Here is a 21,892-nt window from a genome sequence, read left to right as displayed (position 1 = left end):
ACCTGGTTGATCCTGCCAGTAGCATATGCTTGTCTCAAAGATTAAGCCATGCAAGTCTAAGTACACACGGCCGGTAAAGTGAAACTACGAATGGCTCATTAAATCAGTTATGGTTCTTTTGATCGCTCCATCCTTACTTGGATAACTGTGGCAATTCTAGAGCTAAAACAAATCAAATCCAAATCAAATCAAATTTTATTTGTCACATACACATGGTTAGCAGATGTTAATGCGAGTGTAGCGAAATGCTTGTGCTTCTAGTTCCGACAATGCAGTAATAACCAACGAGTAATCTAGCTAACAATTCCAAAACTACTACCTCATACACACAAGTGTAAAGGGATAATTAATATGTACATAAAGATATATGAATGAGTGATGGTACAGAGCGGCATAGGCAAGATGCAGTAGATGGTATCGAGTACAGTATATACATGAGATGAGTATGTAAACAAAGTGGCATAGTTTAAAGTGGCTAGTGATACATGTATTACATAAAGATGCAGTAGATGATATAGAGTACAGTATATACGTATACATATGAGATAAATAATGTAGGGTATGTAAACATTATATTAAGTAGCATTGTTTAAAGTGGCTAGTGATATATTTTACATCAATTCCCATCAATTCCCATCAATTCCCATGTGGCTGGAGTTGAGTCAGTGTGTTGGCAGCAGCCACTCAATGTTAGTGGTGGCTGTTTAACAGTCTGATGGCCTGAGCACTGACCTCTGGGATGCATGCATTTATCAGACCCAAAACCCATGCGGGCCAATCTCGGTTTGGTGACTCTAGATAACTTTGAGCCGATCACGCGTCCTTTGTGGTGGTTACGTCTCATTCGAATGTCTGCCCTATCAACTTTTGATGGTACTTTCTGTGCCTACCATGGTGACCACGGGTAACGGGGAATCAGGGTTCAATTCCTGAGAGGGAGCGTGAGAAAAGGCTACCATATCCAAGGAAGGCAGCAGGCGCACAAATTACCCACTCCCGACTCGGTGAGGTAGTGACGAAAAATAACAATACAGGACTCTTTTGAGGCCCTGTAATTGGAATGAGTACACTTTAAATCCTTTAACGAGGATCGATTGGAGGGCAAGTCTGGTGCCAGCAGCCGCGGTAATTCCAGCTCCAATAGCGTATCTTAAAGTTTCTGCAGTTAAAAGCTCGTAGTTGGATCCCGAAACAGCCCCTATGACACCAATTATGGCACTTCCAGCTGGCACAGGAAGCTAAAGGTAAACACATATCCTCAATGGGGTATGCTGTTACAGAATCCTGAGTTTTAAGTCTTTACGTTAAGAACTGACTGATTTATACAGGGTTGAATGCACTATTACCATCAACCATCAGGTTGGGTATGGAAAAACACTTTTAGGGTGATTTTAACCACTTCCGGATGCTTCAGGAAGCTTAGAATCGACACATGTAGACCTCATAGTGGCCTGATTGTCATCGAAGACAGGTTCATAAGGCATTATTAACCCACATAGGCTTCAAGTTGAATTTAGGGTGAGCAGGCAATGCATTCCTATAATGAGAGATGTCATTGTAATCTTTGAGATCAAAAAACCCTGATTTACTGTTAAGGGTTAATGTCACATGGTCAAGGTTAGGCTTGCACAGATCCGGAGGACCTCAAGAACAAACATGAGGTCGAATTGTGCTTCTCACCCTAACGGTTCTCTCACTGTCACCCAAAAGCAAATGAAATTTAGGGCCAGGCTTCATTTTGGGCCTACTTTTTCTCATGGTCGCTGTGGGCATCTCATTGAACTCGGCACAGCCTAGAGATTATGGGAATGCCATTGCAGGCTCTGTGTGTCTTTAAGCACCGCACTTTGTCACTCCATCCTTGCTGTGTGTGTGTGTGTGTGTGTGTGTGTGTGTGTGTGTGTGTGTGTGTGTGTGTGTGTGTGTGTGTGTGTGTGTGTGTGTGTGTGTGTGTGTGTGTGTGTGTGTGTGTGTGTGTGTGTGTGTGTGTGAGAGAGCTTTTCTTTGACATCTGTTGGGAGGAATGACTGACTTACAGTTCATGACGGTTGCCTAATCACACATATGAAGTTTTGAAAAGATCTGACCTTTTTAACCCTTCACCAATTTGACATTGTACGATTTCTCTTAAATGACAATAGATAAATGGCTGGTACTTTTTTTATTGACACCTGTAAAAAAAATGTACATCCAGAGTGCATCAAACACGATTTAGACCTTGTTTATGGAAAAGTTTTTATTTCTGTATTTCAATTTTGCAACTTGCTGTAAAATGTCCACAGTCTTCCTATCATCTAGTTTAAACAGTGCTGCAAAAAAATATTTCAGAGTTCATCAAACATGATTTAGACCTTGTTAATGGAAAAGTGTTTATTTCTGTATTTCAATGTTGCAACTTGCTGAAAAATGTCCACAGTGTTCCTGTCCTCTAGTTTAAACAGTACAACAAAAACAATTAAATCCCGAGTGCATCAAACATGATTTAGACCTTGTTTATGGAAAAGTGTTTATTTCTGTATTTCAATGTTGCAACTTGCTGAAAAATGTCCACAGTGTTCCTGTCCTCTAGATTAAACAGTACTGAAAAAATATTTACTATCAGAGTGCATCAAACATGATTCAGACCTTGTTTATGGAAAAGTGTTAATTTATATATTTCAATGTTGCAACTTGCTCAAACTTGTCCACAGTGTTCCTGTCATCTAGTTTAAACAGATCTACAGAAAAATGTACATCCAGAGTGCATCAAACACGATTTAGACCTTGTTTATGGAAAAGTTTGTATTTCTGCATTTCAATTTTGCAACTTGCTGTAAAATGTCCACAGTCTTCCTATCATCTAGTTTAAACAGTGCTGCAAAAAAATTACATTCAAAGTGCGTCAAACATGATTTTGACCTTGTTGTATTTATTTCTGCTCAGGATATGTGAGGACTCCTTCAAGATTGTTGGAAAAGCATTCCAGGTGAAGCTGGTTGAGAGAATGCAAAGAGTGTGCAAAGCTGTCATCAAGGCAAAGGGTGGCTACTTTGAAGAATCTAAAATATATTTTGATTTGTTAAACCACTTTTTACTACATGATTACTACATGATTACTACATGGTTAGTACATGATTCCATATGTGTTATTTCATAGTTTCATGTCTTCACTATTATTCTACAATGTAGAAAATAGTCAAAATCAAGAAAAACCCATGAATGAGTAGGTGTGTCCAAACTTTTGACTGGTACTGTATATCTCATGAATGTTTTTACATTCAGTTACATGAAGTCACTTTCTTATCACTTCTTCCTTCAGCAAACATGTAAGGAAAGCTTTTTTTAAATCAAAAGGGATGCTGTCAAAAATGTATTGAATTCAAATGGATTTACCCAGTCTACAAAGCACTACAGCCACTCTGTGATGACCAGTTCTGCTCTTTTATTATAAATTAGTTATATATTAGTTTTATTATGTGGAGGTTTCATTCAGGTCTCTGTTTAATATAATATTAATATAATATTAAACTTTTATGAAATAAATGAAAAATCTCATTTAGTTTCCTGCGTTGCCCACTCCAGTCAGCAGATGGCGATGTGCGCCTTTTAGGTTCAGGCGATGCTGCCAGGGTGACGTATAATCTAGTGGACGGGTCGCTCCTTCAATAACAACAGCTATTCAGACACCTCGGTAGCTTTCTAGCAAACATAGCTACAACATTCACGTTATTTACACTGTTTTGGTGTATATTAGTCGATGTGTATTAAACACACTTCTGTTGTATGTACTTGTTGGCCCATTTAATTATATATTTACGTTGTTTGTTAGCTAGCTGGTTTGTTAAGTTAGCTTAGATCTAGGCTACTCTCTAACGCTAGATAGCTAACATCTCCGACCATGAGTTCACTAAGCTACTCTCCTCCTGCTAAAGAGGAGGTCGTCTGCTGGACTAAGAAAGAAGCTCTCGTAAAAGAGGAGGAGGAAGAGAAAGATGTCACACTACAAAAACAAGTAGAGGGTGAGGCTGTTACCGTGAAAGAAGAAGAGAAAGACGTTTCAGTGAAAGAAGAGGAAGACGCGTTCAGAGTGAAAGAGGAGGAGGACGTTACAGTAAAAGAAGAGGAGGAAAATAAAGAGGAGGATTCCGTTTTTGGAGTGAAAGGGGAGGAGGGGGAGATGACTGTCACATTGGATGAGGAAGAGGAGGTTGGAGATCTGTTTAACACCAGTAAGTACGGTCTCTGCAGTCGTTGAACCAATATGCAGTACAGGGGTTCTACACTTTAATGTTGTTCTGTAGGAATGGCTGAAGCTACACTGTAACGTGTAGAACATCACGAGTGGACCATCAACAAAACGTTAACAATTGATCAAATGCATCCAATGACAATGCCTAAAATACTGTATTCCTCAATATCTTCTATTAGATTAGCCCAATATGTGCTCTTAAAGGGGCAATCAGTAGTTGTTACATCCATTTTGGGACTGATACATTAATAATACCCATGTTTTCTTTAAGAATTCACTTTTAAATGCATCATGAGCTTAGTTCGACTGTCGTACCCCATCAGGACCCAAAATATAAGCTTTTTTATTCCAGTGTTTGTCAGTAAATATAAACAAACACTGTATATCCTCAAAACATGGTTAAAACTATAATGTTGATATCATGGATGGTTGCATTTCTCCATCCCTCAGATTTTTACCGAAACGGCAGGGAGTACGCTTTGTTATTGTTTCTACTGCTGATTTCTGCCCCCGTTACTCTTCAAGGTCCAAGGACTGTATGTTATTTTCAGAGGTAGACTGGCTCTGGCAGGTAAAATAGTCAAATAATCCACCTAAATGTGAATCGATTCTCAATTGCGATACGCTTCTAGAAACATAAATTGCTGTACTTTCATATCACATCAACAGAAGTTCATACAATACTTAAATATCTCATCAAAATAATTTCAAATAATGCTTTCATATCACATCAAAATAATTTCAAATAATACTTTCATATCACATCAAAACCAAATTTGTTTCTCGTCATTTCGCCTTCCTTCAAGCATATTTTTCTTCATTGGACTTTATGTGGCAGTTGGCAACCAACTTTAAGGTGCATTACCACCATCAACTGGACTGGAGTGTGGACCTCAGTTCATCTTTTAGTCACCCACGTGGGTATATACCAAGACAGTCGTGAAGAGGGCACAACAAAACCTTATCCCCCTCAGGAGACTGAAAAGATTTGACATGGGTCACCAGATCCTCAATAGGTAATACAGCTGCACCATCGAGAGCATCCTGACCGGTTGCATCACCGCCTGGTATGGCAACTGCTCGGCATCTGACCGTAAGGCACTACAGAGGGTAGTGCGAACGGCCCAGTACATCACTGTGGCCAAGCTTCCTGTCCAGCCATCCAGGACCTATATAATAGGCGGATTCAGAGGAAAGCCCACAAAATTGTCAGAGACTCCAGTCACCCAAGTTTTAAACTATTTTCTCTGCTACCGCATGGAAAGCGGTACTGGAGCGCCAAGTCTAGGACCAAAAGCCTCCTCAACAGCTTCTACCCCAAGCCATAAGACTTCTGAACAATTCATAAAATCGCCACTAGACAATTTACATTGACCCCCTCCCCCTTCGTTGCACTACTGCAGAAGGGTTCCTTCTGTCCCATTCTCAGCTAGGTTACGAGGCGCTTTGTCGCCAGTACCAATGACTGGGTTGATAGGGGAAACCTCCATGCTTATTATAGAAATTGTAATTAGGGGGAAACTATTTTGTAAACTGAAATAAAATAACAAACCTGTTTGAAAAATGAAAACTATTCCAAAACTATCTTTGACTCCAAAACAAAAATAGGCTAAAATAATAACCAGCATGAATTATGTTAATTTTGAATAATTTAAATCTTAATTTTGGGCAAAAATATAATATATTTTTTGTGGTTTTAAAGCTTCTGAACCTGGTGGCTGGTAAATGCCACCATGGGATGGCAATGTTTCAAATAGACCTAGCTTGTGTATCACTATCACTTGCTATCACCAGATATACTTTAAGAAATTAGGATATTGGAAACTCCTTTCGATTCGTATTAACAGCTTAAAGAAAATAACATTGGCATGAATTACCCTCTGTGAACAAAAGCACAACATTACAAATATTTTCAGAGATGTGAGATAATTAACTTGTTCTCTGTAATATTGTGTAGCTTTGCAATCATAACATTACATACTTTCAAGTAAAATAGGCATGTTTCTCGACTCATACCCTGACTTTAAAAAGGGATTTAGTGAGAAATAGTTCAGGAACTGCGTGTCACAGCATGACAATATGAACGTGATTGGTCGACAGTCTCTTGGACGGGCGTTATATACACTTTGACATTTTCTGGAATTGTTTTTATTTGAAAACGTTTTTGTTTACTTGCCTGCCTGTTGAATTTGGAATGCACTCTACTGTTCATCTCTGAAACTCACTGAGATAATTCCTTTGATACAGCAGTAGCAATACAGGGATATAACATCTACAGAAAATACAGGAATGATGGGGGAGGTGTTGCTGTATACAGTGCATTCTGAAAGTATTCAGACCCCTTGACTTTTTCCACATTTTGTTACTTTAAAGCCTTATTCTAAAATTGATAAAAAATATTATTTTCCCTCTTTCATTTAACTAATTTATTGGCACACCTGCATTTGGGGAGTTTCTCCCATCCTTCTCTGCAGATCCTCTCTAGCTCTGTCAGGTTGGATGGGAAACATTACTGCACAGCTATTTTCAGGTCTCTCCAGTGATGTTAGATTGGGCTCAAGTCCGGGCTCAAGTCCCAACTGCGTTGCCCCAAAATCATCTTCTAGTGTCCCCACCTAAAGTAAATCTTGGTCAACCAAGAGTCGCCTGTTCTTTCTACCAAACAAATGGTTGACATGTTATAATGTGTATTTTTTTCATTTATAGACACATCCCCAAAAAATCAACTATATGTACTGAACTGGTCTGATGCTTTAAGCAGGCTGTTTGATTAAATAATTAAGACACACAAATGACTCGGGAGCCAGAGCTCAAGATAACCTAACCAGATGGAGAAAGATTCTGCTGTTGTGATCATGAAGTTTCTGGTAATGGGCTACACCAGCGGTCGGCAACATTTTCCACTTGGAGTGCCAAGTTAACTTACCATTTCTACCAACCAGTTACGATTTTCATAGGTACATTTCCGTGGAACAGATTCATTCATTTATAATAGTATCTCAAAATCATTGTTTGTGATTAAGCTACATTCTATCTAAATGAAAATTATACAAATCTAAATAACTTTTATTGCCATTACCAACTACGTAAAAATAGCCTACATAAAGCCAACAAATAAAAACATTGCAGCCTGCAGGTAGAAAATATCCTGATAAAAATAAATATTTCACATTTGCTGCACTTGGCCTTTCTACAACGAACTTGAAACATTATATCAACTATCAACTGGGTCAGCCCAAAACTCAAGATAGCGAGCTTGCAACATTGTATAAAATATTCTGGTATAGTTCCCCGCGCCAGTGAGTTTGGGACAGACACAGCTGTCGGCTATTTGTGCAAGGAATAAGAAGTAATCGGGTATTTTATGACATTTCCACTGGATCAGAGCATCATTACATCTTTCCCTTTCATGCTGAGTGGTTATCGAAAGGGCAATATTTTATGAAAATACTTTGAGGAACTATTGTCATTCGCAATTGATTTTGATTAGACTTTGTTTACTTGCTGTTTGAGGTGAAGAAAAATTACTTTGAGAAACTCCACAACTCAAATCAAATCAAATTTTATTTGTCACATACACATGGTTAGCAGATGTTAATGCGAGTGTAGAGAAATGCTTGTGCTTCTAGTTCCGACAATGCAGTAATAACCAACAAGTAATCTAACTAACAATTCCAAAACTACTGTCTTATACACAGTGTAAGGGGATAAAGAATATGTACATAAGGATATATGAATGAGTGATGGTACAGAGCAGCATAGGCAAGATACAGTAGATGATATCGAGTACAGTATATACATATGAGATGAGTATGTAAACAAAGTGGCATAGTTAAAGTGGCTAGTGATACATGTATTACATAAGGATGCAGTCGATGATATAGAGTACAGTGTATACGTATGCATATGAGATGAATAATGTAGGGTAAGTAACATTATATAAGGTAGCATTGTTTAAAGTGGCTAGTGATATATTTACATAATTTCCCATCAATTCCCATTATTAAAGTGGCTGGAGTTGAGTCAGTGTCATTGTCAGTGTGTTGGCAGCAGCCACTCAATGTTAGTGGTGGCTGTTTAACAGTCTGATGGCCTTGAGATAGAAGCTGTTTTTCAGTCTCTCGGTCCCAGCTTTGATGCACCTGTACTGACCTCGCCTTCTGGATGATAGCGGGGTGAACAGGCAGTAGGTCGGGTGGTTGATGTCCTTGATGATCTTTATGGCCTTCCTGTAACATCGGGTGGTGTAGGTGTCCTGGAGGGCAGGTAGTTTGCCTCCGGTGATGCGTTGTGCAGACCTCACTACCCTCTGGAGAGCCTTACGGTTGAGGGCGGAGCAGTTGCCGTACCAGGCGGTGATACAGCCCGCCAGGATGCTCTCGATTGTGCATCTGTAGAAGTTTGTGAGTGCTTTTGGTGACAAGCCGAATTTCTTCAGCCTCCTGAGGTTGAAGAGGCGCTGCTGCGCCTTCTTCACGATGCTGTCTGTGTGAGTGGATCAATTCAGTTTGTCTGTGATGTGTATGCCGAGGAACTTAAAACTTGCTACCCTCTCCACTACTGTTCCATCGATGTGGATAGGGGGGTGTTCCCTCTGCTGTTTCCTGACGTCCACAATCATCTCCTTAGTTTTGTTGACGTTGAGTGTGAGGTTATTTTCCTGACACCACACTCCGAGGGCCCTCACCTCCTCCCTGTAGGCCGTCTCGTCGTTGTTGGTAATCAAGCCTACCACTGTTGTGTCGTCCGCAAACTTGATGATTGAGTTGGAGGCGTGCATGGCCACGCAGTCGTGGGTGAACAGGGAGTACAGGAGAGGGCTCAGAACGCACCCTTGTGGGGCCCCAGTGTTGAGGATCAGCGGGGAGGAGATGTTGTTGCCTACCCTCACCACCTGGGGGCGGCCCGTCAGGAAGTCCAGTACCCAGTTGCACAGGGCGGGGTCGAGACCCAGGGTCTCGAGCTTGATGACGAGCTTGGAGGGTACTATGGTGTTGAATGCCGAGCTGTAGTCGATGAACAGCATTCTCACATAGGTATTCCTCTTGTCCAGATGGGTTAGGGCAGTGTGCAGTGTGGTTGAGATTGCATCGTCTGTGGACCTATTTGGGCGGTAAGCAAATTGGAGTGGGTCTAGGGTTTCAGGTAGGGTGGAGGTGATATGGTCCTTGACTAGTCTCTCAAAGCACTTCATGATGACGGATGTGAGTGCTACGGGGCGGTAGTCGTTTAGCTCAGTTACCTTAGCTTTCTTGGGAACAGGAACAATGGTGGCCCTCTTGAAGCATGTGGGAACAGCAGACTGGTATAGGGATTGATTGAATATGTTGATTGAATATAACTCATTAGTGGTGGTGTGTTAAGACAATCATAAATACTATCATAACAATCATAAATACTATCAGACATCCCCAAATGGGCACATTTATAGGCCTACATTTGCGCGCAGGCCAGGTAGACTAGTCCTACTTCTATCAAATCCAAATGTATTCATCACGTGCCCCAAATACAACAGATGTAGGTAGACCTTACATTAAAATGCTGACTTACAGGCTCTAACCAAAGGTGATATTTCTAAGTTAAAAAATGCTCTCGAACTATGTAACATTTAGTGGCTATTTATGTTACGCTGGGAAAACAGTTTTAATGGGAACAGAAATTCTAAATAATTTCAGAGTTTGCTAAATCCAATGGTTCTAACCGAGAGTCACCTTAACTTTATAGACAACACCCAAATGGATACTGTCATTAACGCAGTTCTTCAATAATTAGACATTCTTAATACTGTAGCTGTTTAGTTACAGTCACATGTTCAACTATCATCACCTGATCCAGGAAATCATTTTCTGAATGACAGTCAAATGACAAACATCACGACATGCAACAACAACCAAAGTGCTTCTTCATTCATTACTCTGGTAAAGACAGTTATGCCGTGCTCCACGTTGGATCCAACATCCCCAACAAATTGATGTTTATAATGTGTTATTGTCTGATTGATTTACAGTAGGGTCTCGTTAGTCTGTTTGGACACAGAGATACTTAGCTCATAAGCAACCTGGAAATGGAGGCTATATTTGATGTCAGCCTATGAGAACTCCCCTGAGTTTTCCCCCACGGTGCTGAACTAGTGAATAGATACAGATCTTAATGTGAGTTTCACTCCTTAATGTGAGTAGCACTCCTGATCTTGTGCTGATAGTGCGCTGTAATATTCAGAATACATTGAAAATTTAAACTCTTCGCTCACTATTTTTGCTCCAAACAGATATACTAAATCTATAGATAGTGGTTTCCTCATTACCAGATATACTACATCCATAACTAGTGGTTTCCTCATTACCAGATATACTACATCCATAACTAGTGGTTTCCTCATTACACTACATCCATAACTAGCAGATATGCTACATCCATAACTAGTGGTTTCCATCCATAACTAGCAGATATGCTACATCCATAACTAGTGGTTTCCATCATTAGCAGGGATATGCTACATCCATAACTAGTGGTTTACACTACATCCATAAGCAGATATGCTACATCCATAACTCAATAGAAGGGAGTTTTCCTTTTTAGCATTGAGGAGTTTCTGCAACCAGATATAACTACATCCATAACTACCGGTTTCCTCAATAGAAGGGAGTTTCTGCAACCAGATACACTACATCCATAACTACCGGTTTCCTCAATAGAAGGGAGTTTCTGCAACCAGATACACTACATCCATAACTACCGGTTTCCTCAATAGAAGGGAGTTTCTGCAACCAGATACACTACATCCATAACTAGCAGTTTCTCGTTAGCAGGGAGGACTTTCTACAACCAGATATACTACGTCCATAACTAGTGGTTTCCTCATTAGTAGGGAGATGTTTCTACAACCAAATTGTGTGTGCTTTGCCCTCATGCTGCAATTTTAGCAAACACAGAAAGGGGCTTATATTGGAGACCAAAAGTCATCTGGCACACTGCTTAGAGTTTCAACAACATGAATAACTAATTTCAACCCATAATCATCGATGTTACTACTATTGTGAAATCAAGACAAAATATGACTATTGTTGCTAACTTGACTGTCTTCATTGTAAAATTTAACAGACGTCAATTGTTGTAGAACTTCATGGGTATGACCTGGGCATCACAATTTACCTCAAATAAACAGTGTATTTCTGCTGTTGTGGGCCTTTAACCATCTGTCTGACTTTGTCGTTCACACAGGAGAGACACGGGACTATCGTGGATCCTCTTGGGAGGCTCAACAACATCATGATTCTGACGAGGCAGAGAAGAGTCTCTTCAGATCAGAACTCCTCAAGAAACACCAGCAGAGACCCACAGAGAAGAAATCTCATTGCTGCTCTGACTGTGGGAAAATATTAAACTCTTCACCAGACCTTAAAATACATAAAAGAATTCACACTGGAGAGAAACCTTACGGCTGTGATCAATGTGGGAAGAGTTTTTCTCAGCTAAAAACCCTGAAATCACACCAGAGAATACACACTGGAGAGAAACCTTTTGGCTGTGATCAATGTGAGAAGAGTTTTATTTGGCTGCAAACCCTGAAAACACACCAGAGAATACACACTGGAGAGAAACCTTACGGCTGTGATCAATGTGAGAAGAGTTTTACTCAGCTAAACAACCTGATAGTACACCAGAGAACACACACAGGAGAGAAACCTTATAGCTGTGATCAATGTGGGAAGAGTTTTTCTACATCTAGCTATTTAACTATACACCAGAGAATACACACTGGAGAGAAATCTTTTGGCTGTGATCACTGTGGGAAGAGTTTTATTTGGCTACAATCCCTGAAATTACACCAGAGAATACACACTGGAGAGAAACATTTTGGCTGTGATCAATGTAGGAAGAGTTTTACTCAGCTAAACAGCCTGATAGTTCACCAAAGGACACACACAGGAGAGAATCCGTGCTGTGATCAATGTGGGAAGAGATACTCTGATAAAAGATCTCTGATTAAACATCAGAAAATACATGAAGTAGTTGTTTCATGATAATGAAATAATGTCACAATGTAGAATGTTTTTAATATTGTGGAAGTATTTTAATAATATCACAATATAGAATGTATTAATATTTTAAGAGTATTTTAATGAATGTCAGAATGTAGAACCATAAACATTTGCCCAATGTTCAATTGATTTTAGTCTCAGGGGAAAAATCCAGGCTTCTTAATTGAAAGAGTACTATTTATGAGATTCAACAAAAAGTGACTAACAAAAATAGAGTTGTGTTACATTTACCACGTTGGTTACCCACTTGAATCAAAATGCAACTCTTCAATGTTTAGGTTTTCAATATATCCCAAACTGTTTCTGCATATTGGTTATTGATTTGGACACATTAAAACTATGTTTTGACATTGCGCTATTCTCACCTACGTAATTCAAAAGACATTGAAAAGAAGACTATGCCCGACGTCCAATTTATGTTCGGTTGTAAGTTGAAAATGAAAGTTGAAAATATGTATTTTTGGGTCATTTTTTCAATGATTTGAAAACAACTTAATTTCAATGTACTAGCAGCCTATACGTATGGACGCAGTATAATCAATTGGTCTATAATGAATTTTATTAACAATCTTACATCACTCCATTATTTCTTTACAACATCCAAGTGCTAATTGTCTTTATTCCACTACTGAAGAAGCATTTCTCAAATCACCTAGTCACATTTCAAACATCCAGCCTGACAAAAGATACATTTTATTATTCCATGCCTCACCACTAAGTTAATTATTGCCAATACATATTAACAAAGGGGTGTACATTTGGTTTTGATGTTTCATATTTACAATTCATGTAACATTTAGTAATAATTATTTATGCAACCAACTGACAATTGTTGGGTACAATTATATTGACATTGTTATCTTGCTTTTAGACTATCAGGGATCATTCATAGATGTGCCAACCCAAATGTACTAGAGCATGACATTGGGGACTGGGCCCAGATTCAACAACATGCCTATCGAGTGAACCCTGAAAAGAGAGAGAATCTCCACAGTGAGGTGGAAAGTTACTATGGATATCGCAGGAGTTTCCTCTTGAAATCAGACATGTCTGTGGTAAGGTCAACTTGCTTGCTGATTGTCTCAAGAGTCGGCAGTCCAATTTTTTTTTTGAAACTGCACTGTTGGTTAGGGGCTCGTAAGTAAGCATTTCACTGTAAGGTCTACACATGTATTCAGCGCATGTAACTAATACAATTTGATTTGAGTTTTGTTTGGGCTCGTTCCAAGGGGACGAGAGTTCTAGAAGCTAGTGAGTTTTAGGAAGACAAGAGTTCTAGAAGCTAGAGAGTTCTAGAAGAGTTTTAGGATTCTATAGAAAGAAAAAGGAGAAAATAATGATACGATTGTATTTTATTATTTAGAAATACGTGTTTTTTCTTCTTTTTAGTTGTTGACAGCAAGTAGACACCATGTTGTTAAGGGAATTTTTTATCTATATTGACTTATGTATACATTTCAATCAGGCTGTACTAATCAGAATACAATTATGTTACTGTATATGTACTAATCAAAATACTAAATGTTACTGTATATGTATGAATTGTCTTATCTGATCCCAGTACTGAAGTGAATTGTGGTCAAGAGTTTAGTAACAATGACGGTCTGTTCATTGGTACAAATGAATCAGACTGGCTAGAATGCTTATCTACACAAGAAAACCTTGACTCGTAAATTATATTAAATTGGTAGGGAGACAGATGTGGGAAGGCTTGAGACACAGCCTTGGTACTGGAACGGAGGTGTGTGAACGTGGGCAAAAGTTGGAACAATGACGGTCTGTTACTTGTACAAATGAATGAACTATCTCCAGACTGTCTAGAATGCTTATCTACACTGACTGACCTTGGCTCTAGGCGAGGAGGGAAGGCTTGAGATCTATAGAGCCTTTCTACCAGTGTCAAGAAGAGACGGAACATTTAGAAAACGCTGACGTCATTTTCAGTTTATAACCTGTGGTAAAATGTGTATGAACTCAGTACTCTCTTGAATTAAAGGCTGTTACTTGACTTTTAAGACTAGGGCTCTGTCCATTCTTATAAAATAAGGGGTCTTACAAATCCTTATGAATTGACAGAGTGTTTAATTTTGATTGGGAATTAAAACAGAGGAATTAAATTCCTTCAACACATGTTTATATTGGTGAATCATTGTAGTTGATAATAATGTGAAATGGAAGTTGTTTTCTGTTGGTGGTGAGCAAACTTGTCCAACAAAAATATAGGCAATATTTGTTGTCTTAAAGGGGAAGGTATTACAGGCTTTGGTTTTTCCATTTATGTTTTGAGGTAGGACTTTAGCACGTATAGCCCATTAGCACGTAGGATGCACTGACTGGTGTCACCTCCTTAGTCAGTATGTGTTACACCTGTGCTGGCTTGTCCATCTCGTTAGTGGGAAGGTGTTTCACCTGAGCTGGTTCAGGTTCTATTTAAGAGTGTCTGGCTCAGTGCTCCAGTTGTCTTAATAGATGTGGAGAGTCAACTCCTTTTATTTGCTCCACCTTTTTGGTTTGCTTCCTGTCTTTAAGTGGTGTGGGTTTTTCTTTTGTTTGACTCTTCTTGGGCAGATTTAGTGGGTCTCATGGTGGGTGTCTTTTAGGTCCCAGTTGTTGTTACTAGTCAACTTTCAGTGGACACCCCCATAGTGTCTATCCTACAAAACAAGCTTGTAATTTGTGTCTATCCTACAAAACAAGCTTGTAATTTGGTTGGATAATTTAATATTTTAATCAATAGCATGCCCCCGTAGTGTCTTTTAGAGCCTCTCCTAAAAAACAAGTTATATTTTGGGTTGGATATAGCATCCTATTGTTAATATTTTAATCAATGGCATTTCCTTTCAATGCTCATTAGTCTTTCAGTTGTTGTTGTTCTGTTTTTTTTATTCATATGTTTGTGTACTAAATATTTCTGTTTATTTTCTTTATTTTTTCCTGTGAAGACATTGTGTTGCATCCGTGTCTGAAATGTGCTGTATAAATAAATCTTGATTTGAACATGTTGCTAAACAAATTAACCCAATGACTGACCAATCAACAGACTCTTTGTCCATCTTAGTATGAAAAACAGTATCAATCCCACTTTTCAAGCCTGCTGAAGGCGTGGTGGAGTGGTAAACACCACCCCCGGCTCTATCAGGGGCTTGAGGTGGTCTCCTACAGCTCTGCTTTTGTCATGTTTTGTGGCCTTGCTGTTCCATTTCTTGACTGTCCCTGCAACACAGAAACACATTTAGTCATATTATATAAAACACTCAAAGTAATGGATATGGAGCATCTATGGCCTAAGTTACACCTGGTACCTAAATGTGACTTCGGTCATCTGATCACTCCAAGCTGCATTAGGTCTGGATGCACTAAAGTCACAATGTGATCGCATTAAGTTTAGATCTGCCAGGATGGGCATTGTGTTTGGAATTTGAGCCAGGCCACTGAATATGCATAAGCAATGTAAAGAGATGGGGTGAATGAGTGGGGGAAAGTACATTCTACACAAATTACCTTCATAATATCACAGAACAAATGTGTGTGCCTGAGGGGAAATGTACTTTCATATAGCCAAAAGGGGTGAGAAATTACACCAATATCAGTGGATAATTTGCACTAATGTAAATTAACATGGATGATCATCTAAACCATGTGTGACCTCTCACCTCTCTGGCTGTAGAAGTGTTCTTCATAACCAGTCCCTCAACAGCTCTCTGACTGAGCTCCACCCTCACTGGGTCTTCAGAGGAGAGGAAGGCTGAGGAGGGATGGAAGGATGAATGGATCAGTCAGTCAATAAAGTGTAGAGCTGCTGTCTGACAAAATCACTATTTTAGTAGTTCATTAAAGTAATAAGGCTTTATGACTGCTGAATACCAACTATCAATCACTTAGATCATGTATTTTCAGGTAGCGATACCTCCTTGGGACGTCCCTAGCCTGTTGAAGTTTAGGGTAGGCTTGTCCCAAGGATCCCGGATAGCATTGACCATTGTGCATTCTTCTGTCTCTTTTACATAGCAGGTGATGAGTTCTGACTTCTGAACTTGAAAATATTAAATATCCTTATTTATGTGAAATTGAATGAAACAATAATGTATGTTGATGCTAATATGATGTAGAATATTCCATGATGTTTATATATGATAACAATAGCGTAATATATTTAATATGCTATAAAAAAAATTTTACAGTTTCACTAATTCATTTTAATTAACTTAGTCATTATGACACACCCCTCACTACTGTCATTGGTTACATTAATTGCACTGTGTGTCTACATAACCTGGTTCAAATATTCATGACATTACCCTGAGGAAGGCACAGTGATGCCGAAACGGTGGTAAATACCCATTAAATTGCTGGGAGTTTATATATGGAGTGTGCAACTTTCTTTATTTTGATAGTTTATAGTTTATTCGCCATTAGTCAGGATCTCCACACAAACTATTTTTCTGGGTGTGCGCCAGCTCATGTTTTTAAAGGGTAGGTAAAAACACATCCGCCACGTTGATCCTCAACACAGGGGGCCCTCAGGGGTGCGTGCTCAATCCCCTCCAGTACTCCCTGTTCACTCATGACTGCACCGCCAGGCATGACGCCAGGCATGACTCTAACACCATTATTAAGTTTGCCGATGCTACAACAGTAGTTGGCCTGATCAACAACAACGAGGAAACAGCCTATAGGGAGGAGGTCAGAGACCTGGCCGTGTGGTGCCAAGGAAAACAACCTATCCCTCAATGTGATCAAGACAAAGAAGATGATTGTGGACTACAGGAAAAGGAAGCCCGAGCATGCCCACATTCTCATCGACGGGGCTGTAGTGGAGCAGGTTGAGAGCTTCAATTTCCAACTGACCGCAAGGCACTACAGAGGGTAGTGCGAATGGGCCAAGCTTCCTGCCATCCAGGACCTATACCAGGCGGTGTCAGAGGAAGCCCCCCCCCAGTCTCTGTTATCATCTATGCATAGTCACTTTAATAACTCTACCTACATGTACATATTACCTCAATTACCTCGTACATTGACTCTACTTGTTCCTTTTATTTCTTATTCTTATTTCTACTTTTTTTTAAACTGCATTGTTAGTTAGGGGCTTGTAAGTAAGCATTTCACTGTAAGGTAACATTCAATTTCAATGGACAGAATCAATGATTGACTACCCAGTTCAACATCAGTTCACCGCCTCACTTCATACTGTATTGGAGCAGCAGCAGCTGACTTGATCGTTGATGCTAATCAGCATATTTGAATCTGAGAGTAAATAGAGCCGACTACACTCTAAAAATGAAGGGTTCAACTGGAGTTGTTCTCAGATCCCCTAAGAACCGTACGGTTCTTGGCAATGAAAAACGGCCCCAAAAGGTTCTTCAAAGAACTTGTTAGAAGGTGGGATCATCGAGGAACCTCTGTTGTTGCTGCACTTCTTCCGGGAACTTCGCATTTACAACTGAAAACGCTGGTGGCCAAGTTTGGATGAGACAACAGTTAAAAAGGTTAAGTTGGGTTGATGTTTGGTTCTGAATATGTATCGAAATAATTTATATAATAATATAACATACTAATGAATAACGAAGACAATTCTGGTTTTCTGTGAATAGCTTCCATAACATTACTACAGCTAATGAACGTAAATATTGACGTTAACTAATTAAGTAACTAACTAAGGACGGTGACCTGTCCAGACAAGATGTCAGAACGACCTGAATCGTCAATGGAGGTCTTCCTCTTTATATAAACTGCTACAGCATGCAATACTATTAACTCACAAGGGGGCATAACGTTACATGGACAATAGTATCCCATTTTGGAAATGTTACATGGACAATACTATCCCATTTTGGAAACATTACATGTACAAAACTATTCCATTTTGGAAACGTTACATGGACAATACTATCCCATTTTGGAAACGTTACATGTACAAAACTATACCATTATGGAAATGTTACATGGACAATACTATCCCATTTTGGAAACGTTACATGTACAAAACTATCCCATTTGGAAACGATACATGGACAATACTATCCCATTTTGAAAACGTTACATGTACAAAACTATCCCATTTTGGAAACGTTACATAGACAATACTATCCCATTTTGGAAACGTTACATGGACAATACTATCCCATTTTGGAAACGTTACATGTACAAAACTATCCCATTTTGGAAACGTTACTTTTTTTAATATATTTTTTTATTTTTTTTATTTCACCTTTATTTAACCAGGTAGGCTAGTTGAGAACAAGTTCTCATTTGCAACTGCGACCTGGCCAAGATAAAGCATAGCAGTGTGAACAGACAACACAGAGTTACACATGGAGTAAACAATTAACAAGTCAATAACACAGTAGAAAAAAAGGGGGAGTCTATATACATTGTGTGCAAAAGGCATGAGGAGGTAGGCGAATAATTACAATTTTGCAGATTAACACTGGAGTGATAAATGATCAGATGGTCATCTACAGGTAGAGATATTGGTGTGCAAAAGAGCAGAAATGTAAATAAATAAAAACAGTATGGGGATGAGGTAGGTAAAAATGGGTGGGCTATTTACCGATAGACTATGTACAGCTGCAGCGATCGGTTAGCTGCTCAGATAGCAGATGTTTGAAGTTGGTGAGGGAGATAAAAGTCTCCAACTTCAGCGATTTTTGCAATTCGTTCCAATCACAGGCAGCAGAGAACTGGAACGAAAGGCGGCCAAATGAGGTGTTGGCTTTAGGGATGATCAGTGAGATACACCTGCTGGAGCGCGTGCTACGGATGGGTGTTGCCATCGTGACCAGTGAACTGAGATAAGGCGGAGCTTTACCTAGCATGGACTTGTAGATGACCTGGAGCCAGTGGGTCTGGCGACGAATATGTAGCGAGGGCCAGCCGACAAGAGCATACAAGTCACAGTGGTGGGTGGTATAAGGTGCTTTAGTGACAAAACGGATGGCACTGTGATAAACTGCATCCAGTTTGCTGAGTAGAGTGTTGGAAGCAATTTTGTAGATGACATCGCCGAAGTCGAGGATCGGTAGGATAGTCAGTTTTACTAGGGTAAGTTTGGCGGTGTGAGTGAAGGAGGCTTTGTTGCGGAATAGAAAGCCGACTCTTGATTTGATTTTCGATTGGAGATGTTTGATATGAGTCTGGAAGGAGAGTTTACAGTCTAGCCAGACACCTAGGTACTTATAGTTGTCCACATATTCAAGGTCGGAACCAACCAGGGTGGTGATGCTGGTCAGGTGTGCGGGTCCAGGCAGCGAATGGTTGAAAAGCATGCATTTGGTTTTACTAGCGTTTAAGAGCAGTTGGAGGCCACGGAAGGAGTGTTGTATGGCATTGAAGCTCGTTTGGAGGTTAGATAGCACAGTGTCCAAGGACGGGCCGGAAGTATATAGAATGGTGTCGTCTGCGTAGAGGTGGATCAGGGAATCGCCCGCAGCAAGAGCAACATCATTGATATATACAGAGAAAAGAGTCGGCCCGAGGATTGAACCCTGTGGCACCCCCATAGAGACTGCCAGAGGACCGGACAGCATGCCCTCCGATTTGACACACTGAACTCTGTCTGCAAAGTAATTGGTGAACCAGGCAAGGCAGTCATCCGAAAAACCGAGGCTACTGAGTCTGCCGATAACAATATGGTGATTGACAGAGTCGAAAGCCTTGGCAAGGTTGATGAAGACGGCTGCACAGTACTGTCTTTTATCGATGGCGGTTATGATATATTTTAGTACCTTGAGCATGGCTGAGGTGCACCCGTGACCGGCTCGGAAACCAGATTGCACAGCGGAGAAGGTACGGTGGGATTCGAGATGGGCAGTGACCTGTTTGTTGACTTGGCTTTCGAAGACCTTAGATAGGCAGGGCAGGATAGATATAGGTCTGTAACAGTTTGGGTCCAGGGTGTCTCCCCCTTTGAAGAGGGGGATGACTGCTGCAGCTTTCCAATCCTTGGGGATCTCAGACGATATGAAAGAGAGGTTGAACAGGCTGGTAATAGGGGTTGCGACAATGGCGGCGGATAGTTTCAGAAATAGAGGGTCCAGATTGTCAAGCCCAGCTGATTTGTACGGGTCCAGGTTTTGCAGCTCTTTCAGAACATCTGCTATCTGGATTTGGGTAAAGGAGAACCTGGAGAGGCTTGGGCGAGTAGCTGCGGGGGGGGGCGGAGCTGTTGGCCGAGGTTGGAGTAGACAGGTGGAAGGCATGGCCAGCTGTTGAGAAATGCTTGTTGAAGTTTTCGATAATCATGGATTTATCGGTGGTGACCATGATACGTAGCCTCAGTGCAGTGGGCAGCTGGGAGGAGGTCCTCTTGTTCTCCATGGACTTCACAGTGTCCCAAAACTTTTTGGAGTTGGAGCTACAGGATGCAAACTTCTGCCTGAAGAAGCTGGCCTTAGCTTTCCTGACTGACTGCGTGTATTGGTTCCTGACTTCCCTGAACAGTTGCATATCGTGGGGACTATTCGATGCTATTGCAGTCCGCCACAGGATATTTTGTGCTGGTCGAGGGCAGTCAGGTCTGGAGTGAACTAAGGGCTATATCTGTTCTTAGTTCTGCATTTTTTGAACGGCGCATGCTTATCTAAAATGGTGAGGAAGTTACTTTTAAAGAATGACCAAGCATCCTCAACTGACGGGATGAGGTCAATGTCCTTCCAGGATACCCGGGCCAGGTCGATTAGAAAGGCCTGCTCACAGAAGTGTTTTAGGGAGCGTTTGACAGTGATGAGGGGTGGTCGTTTGACTGCGGCTCCGTAGCGGATACAGGCAATGAGGCAGTGATCGCTGAGATCCTGGTTGAAGAAAGCGGAGGTGTATTTGGAGGGCCAATTGGTCAGGATGACGTCTATGAGGGTGCCCTTGTTTACAGATTTAGGGTTGTACCTGGTGGGTTCCTTGATGATTTGTGTGAGATTGAGGGCATCTAGCTTAGATTGTAGGACTGCCGGGGTGTTAAGCATATCCCAGTTTAGGTCACCTAACAGAACAAACTCTGAAGCTAGATGGGGGGCGATCAATTCACAAATGGTGTCCAGGGCACAGCTGGGAGCTGAGGGGGGTTGGTAAGCAGGCAGCAACAGTGAGAGACTTATTTCTGGAGAGAGTAATTTTCAAAATTAGTAGTTCGAACTGTTTGGGTATGGACCTGGAAAGTATGACATTCCTTTGCAGGCTATCTCTGCAGTAAACTGCAACTCCTCCCCCTTTGGCAGTTCTATCTTGACGGAAAATGTTATAGTTGGGTATGGAAATTTCAGAATTTTTGGTGGCCTTCCTGAGCCAGGATTCAGACACGGCAAGGACATCAGGGTTAGCAGTGAGTAAAACAAACTTAGGGAGGAGGCTTCTGATGTTGACATGCATGAAACCAAGGCTTTTTCGATCACAGAAGTCAACAAATGAGGGTGCCTGGGGACATGCAGGGCCTGGGTTACATGGACAATACTATCCCATTTTGGAAATGTTACATGGACAATTCTATCCCATTTTGGAAACGTTACATGTACAAAACTATCCCATTTTGGAAACGTTACATGTACAATATGTATTTAATATATATATATATATATTAATGCTTGTAAGACTATTCTTTGACACATTCTCTCTTCCTTTGAAATTCTTATAG

General features: G+C 40.5%; 1 protein-coding gene across 1 annotated transcript; it reads left to right on the top strand.

Annotated features, from left to right (window-relative positions):
* Positions 1–3,635: 3,635 nt before the first annotated feature.
* LOC121839963 (zinc finger protein 239-like) lies at positions 3,636–14,124 on the top strand. Its single transcript, XM_042300597.1, has 2 exons — positions 3,636–4,208; positions 11,450–14,124. Exons 1-2 carry the CDS (start codon positions 3,878–3,880, stop codon positions 12,250–12,252), a joined length of 1,134 nt encoding a protein of 377 aa, XP_042156531.1. The 5' UTR covers positions 3,636–3,877; the 3' UTR covers positions 12,253–14,124.
* Positions 14,125–21,892: the final 7,768 nt, after the last annotated feature.

This window comes from Oncorhynchus tshawytscha, linkage group LG18 (genome assembly GCF_018296145.1).
Source record: "Oncorhynchus tshawytscha isolate Ot180627B linkage group LG18, Otsh_v2.0, whole genome shotgun sequence".
Lineage (NCBI taxonomy): Eukaryota > Metazoa > Chordata > Actinopteri > Salmoniformes > Salmonidae > Oncorhynchus > Oncorhynchus tshawytscha.
The sequence above is the reverse complement of the archived record's forward strand: the minus strand, read 5'-3'. Positions and strand labels throughout refer to the sequence as shown.